This window comes from Spermophilus citellus, assembly GCF_964194105.1.
Source record: "Spermophilus citellus genome assembly, chromosome: 4".
Classification (NCBI taxonomy): domain Eukaryota; kingdom Metazoa; phylum Chordata; class Mammalia; order Rodentia; family Sciuridae; genus Spermophilus; species Spermophilus citellus.
The window spans coordinates 218851081-218858072 of record NC_138185.1 but is presented as its reverse complement, the minus strand read 5'-3'; the positions used below and the strand labels follow the sequence as shown (position 1 = coordinate 218858072).

Below are 6992 nucleotides of genomic sequence, written 5' to 3'. Positions count from 1 at the left end.
CCGGGGGATGGGGCGGTGCTCCTGCTCTGTGATATGCTCCTCGTTATTGTCCTGTGGCCACAACTGAAGCAGAGACACCGTCAGGCCATGCGTCAGGTCCCTAGTGGCAAGGAGAGTATGGTGGGCCATGGGCCAGTGGGTGCTGACGAGTGCGTTGCAAGTGGCCCAGGGTAGTGCTTCCCCCAGCTGTCCTCCCCTCCTGTACCCCACCCTCTGTTGAAACTCAGCCCACAGCTCACCTCCCCGTCCTTCTGGGCAGCCAGACCTCGTGGGCAAGAGCTTGGGCTGAACCTCGGTATATTCCTCACAGCTCAGAACATTCTGGACAAATGGAGATGTAACAAGACACTCTTCCTGGATGCCTGGATGAGTTTCCTGTTGCTGCTGTAACAAATTAGCGCAGACTCAGTGCTTTGAACAACTCCGATTTATTCTGTGACAATTCTGGAGGTTAGGTGCCAGCAGGGCCTGTTTCTGGAGGCTCCAGGGGGATCTGCCCTCTTGGTTTTCCCCGCCTCTGAGGGCGCCTGCAATCTTGGCTCACAGCCCCTTCCTCCCTGGCTCTGACTTCTGCATGTGTCCCCACATCTCCTCTGACTCTGAGGACCCTTGTGACTATGTTGGGCCACGTGGATAATCCAGGACCGTCTCCCCACCGGGAGATCCTCATCTTCATGACACCTACAAAGTTCCTGTTACCCTGTCAACTAACCTCCCCAGGGTCTAGAAACGGGCTCCGGATATCTTGGGGGGTCATTATTTGGTAGATGGTCATCTGACCACCACCGTAGTCTTTATGAGGATGGAAGGATTGAAACGGAGGCCACGATTTTCCGTTCTCTGCTGCTTCAGCTCCGCCCGGACAGCGGGCCGCAGTCTTTCCTGTGGGTCGAGGACAGCGCGGCGAGGCTCCGGGGGACGCATTGTTTGTAAAGCTCCCAGAGCTTGGTCCTGAAGAGCCGGCCCACGAAGACGTAGATCACGGGGTTCAGGCAGCTGTTGGCGAAGGCCAGGGAGTTGGCCAGCTGCAGGCCCAGGTCGATGGGCTCCTCCCAGGAGCAGCCCCGGACGGCCCCCACCCGGAACAGGAACTCCAGGAAGGCGAAGAGGTGGTAGGGCGCCCAGCACACCAGGAAGGCCCCCACGAGTGCCAGGATCAGCGCCGTGGTCTTGCCGTCGCTGGGGCCCCCACACCGGGCCCTGCCGACGGCCTCCCGCGCTCGCAGGGAGGCCAGGATGTGCACGTTGAAGAAGAGGATGGCGGCCAGGGGGAGCAGGAAGCCCAGCACGGTCAGCTCCACCATCCTGGCCACGTGCCAGGCCTGGTGGGGCAGCAGCAGGATGCAGGCGGAGACGTTCAGCTCAGGGACGGCTTCGACGGACCGCAGCAGGAACGTGGGGGTGCTCAGGAGGCCCCCCACCACCCAGATGAGCGCACAGGTGGCCTGGGCCTGCCGGCGTCGCCGCCGCCTCCGGCTGGCCATGGGGTGCACCAGCACCTGGTAGCGGTCCTGGCTGATGGCCACCACCAGGAAGATGCTGATGAACAGGTGGGCCTTGATGACCCCGCTGACCACGCGGCAGAGGAGGGCCCCGAAGGGCCAGTGGAACTCGTTCCAGATGTTCTCGGCCCAGAAGGGCAGGCCCAAGACGAACACCAGGTCCGAAGCCGCCAGGTTGGCGAGGTAGATTTCCGCTGCATTCAGTCGCTGGCGCGGCAGGAGGAGGACGGACAGGACGAGAAGGTTCCCCAGGAGGCCCAGGGAGCAGATGGCAAGGAGGAAGGCGGGCAGCACCCTGTGCAGCATGGCCCAGGCCTCGGAGGCGCCGTCGCAGGAGGAGGCGTTGGGAGGGGCCTGCAGGCTGCGGTTGGAGGACTGGAGCTCCAGGAGGGCCTGGGATGCCATCCACAGTGACCTGAAATGAGAGGAGTGGGGGCTGGCGCAGGGGGAGGCAAGACCCAGCCCCCGGGCCACCCTGCCTGCGCCTGCTTCGAACAATAAAGTTTTATTGGCACATGGCCATATCATTTGCATATACCTGTGGCCATTTCCATGTTACAACAGCAGAGTTGACGGCTGCAACAGCACCCCTGGCCTGGAGCTGACCCTACTCACCAGCTGCTCCTCTAGAGGAGGAGGTTGCTGATGTCTGGTGGAGAGCAAGAGAACAGGACTTTGCTCTTGAGTTCAAATGCTGGCACAACCACTTGTGGCCTGCGTGGGCCCACTGACTTTTCCTTTCCTTTGGGGATCTGTCTATTGAGTGCTTAGCGTGGTGCCCGGGGGAAAAGAAGAAGAAGGCGGCAGCGATTAGACTTACTGGAGACCATTTCATGATTGTTACGAAAGAGCTGAACAAATGTTTAGTGAGCATCTACTTCCTGCACTTTGCAAGGTCCTGGAGACTCACAGGACAGAGCAGCCCCAACTCTGTGGGGCTTGCCGCCTGGAGGAGATGCAGGGTCATGACCTAAGAGGGGACACACACAGGGCAAGAAGGGGGCACAGCCAGGGGAGCTACTGGGGCTGGCCTGGCAGGGTGGATGGGTGGGGGCAAGAGAGAAGTGTTTCCAGAAGAAGATTCTTCTGTGCTTGGAAAACCTGGGCAGTTGGATGGGAAGGAGGACACTCCCACCCATCAACAGCCACTGGGTTCCAAAGCTCTAAGTGTGTTACATTTAAGTATTTCCTCATTTAATCTTCCAGCAGCCTGTTGTCGCCCTGTGACCAACTGGACTTGTGCAGGAGGAGGTGTCTGTTGGACATGGAGTAGCGATGCCCAGTGTGCAGTTAGGTATTCAAACCCGGTTTTCAGGGACAAATCTGGGATAAGGAAAAGTGAGTTGCAGTCCCATGGAGGGAACCCTGGAGGGGGCGTGCAGACAGAGGGGGAGGGGCGGAGGAGCAGGAGGCCCGGGAATGATGCTTTGGTGCCTGTGAAGTTCCACGGCACGCAGGACGGGGCCGGTCTGAGCCACAGCAGTGGGAGGATCTTGCTCTTGCCACCGTGGGACTGTCATCTATGGCAGGGCCCCAGTCTGCCACGGATGTTCGCTTTGCAGTCTGGCAATACTTTAAGTTTGCAGTGAGCTCTTCTGAACGACGGGCCCCGAACCAAATGTCAAACAAAAATCCAAGTCTGGACTTTCTGTTTCTCAAGGAGGGGGCCAGCGTGCAGCTCCTTCGAGATGTTTGTGGCGAGTCCCTCTCTATGATGCGGAGGGGTGGGGTCGGCAGATTCACAGCCCCCAAAGGTGTCTGGGTCCTTGCCCCTCCCCTGGAGCCCATGAATATTATCTTTTGTGGCAGAGGGGGCTCTGCCGATGTCATTGGGTCATGGGTCACGGGGTGGGGAGTGTCCTGGGTCATCCACATGGGCTCCATGGCATCCTGCGGGTCCTCGTAAGGGGGATGGGCAGGTCAGGGAGAGATGTGACCACGCTGTGCTGGGGCCTAGAAGATGGGGGAGGGGCTGCACGTACAGGATGAGCTGGCCCTTGGGAGCTCCGGAGGAACACGGCCTGGCCACCCCCTGACCTTAGCCGTGGCCTCTAGAAGTGTAAGAGAATTAATCTGTGTTGTTTCAAGCCACGGAACTCGTGGTGCTTTGTTGGAGCAGACACAGGACACTGACACCCAGCCCAAGACGTCAGCTCCCCCATCCATGCAGGAGCCTCAGCTTGGATCTGATGGGGTCACAGCAGCCACAGCACGTGTCTGCTGAAGCCAGGGTGGTCTTTACTAGCTGGGGTTAAAGTTGGCCAGAGGGAAAATCTTCCTTCCTTAGTTCTTAGCTTTAGCGCTGAGATTTTCCCTGGCACATAGTAAGTGCTCAGTAAACCACAGCTCTCGATGGCAATAATTTGCTCTGCTTTGAAAAACTCAGAGGGGACACTGGGCGTCTCTACCAAAAGTGAGAAGTCTGTCATTTCTAAGTGAGGTTTTCCGAGTTCCCCACATTTTAAGCCTGGCATGGGCTATGTGGCAAGTTTGAAATTTTCTTCACTAAATTAGCCCTCCTCAGATGAACTCCAATGTCAACAGTCAGGCGGTGACAAGGACGCTGGGAATATAGACAGAGTGGGTGAGAAAGTCAGCACGGTCAGGAGCAGGGCGGTGCTTCCAAGCCACACACAACCCGAGCACTGACTGTCCTTGGGAAATCTTGTAAGCCATCTGGGAGGGATTTATTTTTATAAATCCGAATCTGTATATTGTGAGGGCAGAGTCCCTGTGAGGCCAGACGGCTGTACTTGGCACTGATGAGTTACTTTTGTTTTCTTTTTCATTTCCTACAGCTCTTTATTTGTTCTTTATAGATATACGTGAGAGAAGAATGTATTTTGATGTATTCTACATACATGGAGTAAAACTGTTCTACTTAGATCCCATTCTTGTGGTTGAACACGATGTGGAGTCATACTGGTGATGAACTCACACATGAACATAAGAAAGTTCTGTCTGATTCATTCTACTGTCTTTCCCCTTTGTCTAATCCAATGAACTTCTAACCCCCCCCCCAACCCCCATTGTGGGTTAGCATCCACACATCAGAGAGAACATTCAGTCTTTGTTTTTTTTTTGGATTGGCTTATTTCACTTAGCATGATAGTCCCCAGTTCCATTCATTTATCGGCAGAAGCCATAATTTCATTCTTTATGGCTGAGTAATACTTCATTGTGTCTATATACCACTTTTTCTTTATCCACTGACCTGTTGAAGGGCACCTAGGCTGGTTCCATAGCTTAGCTATTGTGAATTGAGCTGCTAAACACATTGAAGAGACTGTGCACTGTGGTGTGCTGATTTTAAGTCCTTTGGGTATAGACTGAGGAGTGGGATAACCGGGTCAAATGGTGGTTCCATTCCAAGTTTGTGCTTTCCATAGTGGTTGCACAACTTGCAGCCCCACCAGCAGTGTATTGTATGAGTGTGCCTTTTCCCCACACCCTCACCAACACTTATTGTTGTTTGCATTCTTGATAATTGCCATCTGACAGGAGTGAGATGGAATCTGATAAACAAATTCAGCAAAGTAGCAGGATATAAAATTAACACCCATAAACCAATTGTGTTCCTATACAGCAAAGAGGAATTGACTGAAAAAGAAATTAAGAAAACTATCCCATTCACAAGAGCCTGAAAAGCAACACCACCACCACCACAACAAACAAAAACAAACTTGGGATTCAACCTAACAAAACAAGTGAAAGACCTCTACAGTGGAGACTCCAGAACACTAAAGAAAGAAACTGGAGAAGACCTTAGAAGATGGAAAGATTCCCATGTTCTTGGACAGGTAGAATCAATATTGTCAAAATGGCCCTCCCACCAAGAGCATTGTACAGATTTAAAGCAATCCTTATGAAAACCCCAGTGACATTCTTCATAGAAACAGAGAAAGCAGTCATGCAACTCATTGGGAAAAACAAGAGGCCCTGGGGCTGGGGATGTGGCTCAAGTGGTAGCGCGCTCGCCTGGCATGCGTGCGGCCCGGGTTCGATCCTCAGCACCACATACCAACAAAGATGTTGTGTCCGCCGAGAACTAAAAAATAAATATTAAAAATTCTCTCTCACTCTCTCTCTCTCACTCTCCTCTCTCGCTCTCTCTTTAAAAAAAAAAAACAACAACAACAAGAGGCCCAGAAGAGCCAAAGCAATCCTCAGTGAGAAAAGTGAAGCAGGAGGCATCACAGAACCAGACTTAGATCATCCTGCAGAGTCTAGTGACAGAGACAGCGCAGACGAGTTCCACTTGACTGTGACATAAAGGGTGACGGGAACCTTCCCTAGCTGCTCCAAACACTCTTCCTCTTCCCCTAATCTGAAAAAGCAACTAAAGCCCAAACCAGGCATGGGATGGATCAGAATTATTTTTGTTAAGAAATCCACACTGAAGAATATAGATGCTGCCAACATACAGGTGTAAGGGAAGCTTTCTGTTTGTTAGATTTTTTTTTTTTTTTTAACAGATGTGATCTCTTCCTTTTTAGATACATAAGAAAAAAAAAAAAGGTGGTCATTTACTTACCGGAATGGAAAATGAAAACGCTCACAACTTGGGCTGGGTCTTCTCCTGGCGAGGACAGCCTTCGGAGGTGTTCTGTGCTGGGACCTCCGGGGGCATGTGACAGCCTTCAGTGAAACCGTCTCTGCTCCTGTGATGTCACGGGGAGGGGGGTTGGCTGAAAAGTGAGTCTTGGCTGGAGAAGGTGGTCCGGCTTTGGAGAGGAAAACTCACTGTCCTTTCGCTTTGCACTTGGGGTGGTGAGAGATTACTCAGCCTCCTCTTGGGTAACATCCGGGAGGCTGGCCCTGCTGCCCAAGACGCGCACCGCACACAGGCCCTGCAACCCCGTGTTGGCACCGTGCAAACCTCCGCCTCTGCTGCGGGGTGATCTCGCTGTCGCAGTCGGCCCCCCAGTGCCTGGGACTCGGCCTCACTTTGGCTGGAGCCAGCTTGCGCCTCCCCTTTTGCATTTTGGTCATGAAGGGTGCGTGGCCAGGAATCCACCCGCGTGGACCGTGACACACACAGCGAGCAGGGGGGAGAGGCTGACTCACGGGGGCTCAGGGATGAGTGAGACCTCAGCGCATCCCCCGTCCTCCCGGGCAGATCTGGAATCTGGTTTTGATCTGTCTGCGTTGGTGAGTTACACTACGCAGGATCCCACATTTCAGAAAAGAGGAAATTCCTGGCTTTCCTGGGGGGGGGGGGCAGGCAATGGGCCCTTCCTCAGGAGGCCACTGACCAGGAGCCCAGCTGTGCCAGCTCCCCGGCTTTTTGCAGGGCCTCACCTGCCAACTTGGGGCTCCTGAGAGGCCGGCCCCCCACGACGCCCCCCCCCCACACCTGCCACACAGTGTTCCTTTGTCTGCAGAATCTGGCCCTGGCCTGGCTCTCCTGTTTCCTGTTACTGATGTCCGGGGGGATGGACGCACTCTCGAATGGGGTCCAGAGGCATTCCAAGGTCGGATTGGTAGAGG

General features: G+C 54.2%; 1 protein-coding gene across 2 annotated transcripts; it reads right to left on the bottom strand.

Annotated features, from left to right (window-relative positions):
- Positions 1-353: 353 nt before the first annotated feature.
- BDKRB1 (bradykinin receptor B1) lies at positions 354-6775 on the bottom strand. 2 transcript variants are annotated; one of them, XM_081292414.1, is made up of 3 exons: positions 6570-6775; positions 6037-6163; positions 354-1917 (listed from the first exon to the last, which is right to left on the bottom strand). In XM_081292414.1, the coding sequence occupies exon 3, from the start codon at positions 1905-1907 to the stop codon at positions 849-851; it is 1059 nt and encodes a 352-aa protein (XP_081148540.1). In that variant the 5' UTR covers positions 1908-1917; positions 6037-6163; positions 6570-6775; the 3' UTR covers positions 354-848. The 2 variants fall into 2 exon arrangements, with proteins under 2 accessions (XP_081148540.1, XP_081148539.1); XM_081292413.1 differs by lacking the exon at positions 6570-6775 and having other exon boundaries at positions 6037-6548.
- Positions 6776-6992: the final 217 nt, after the last annotated feature.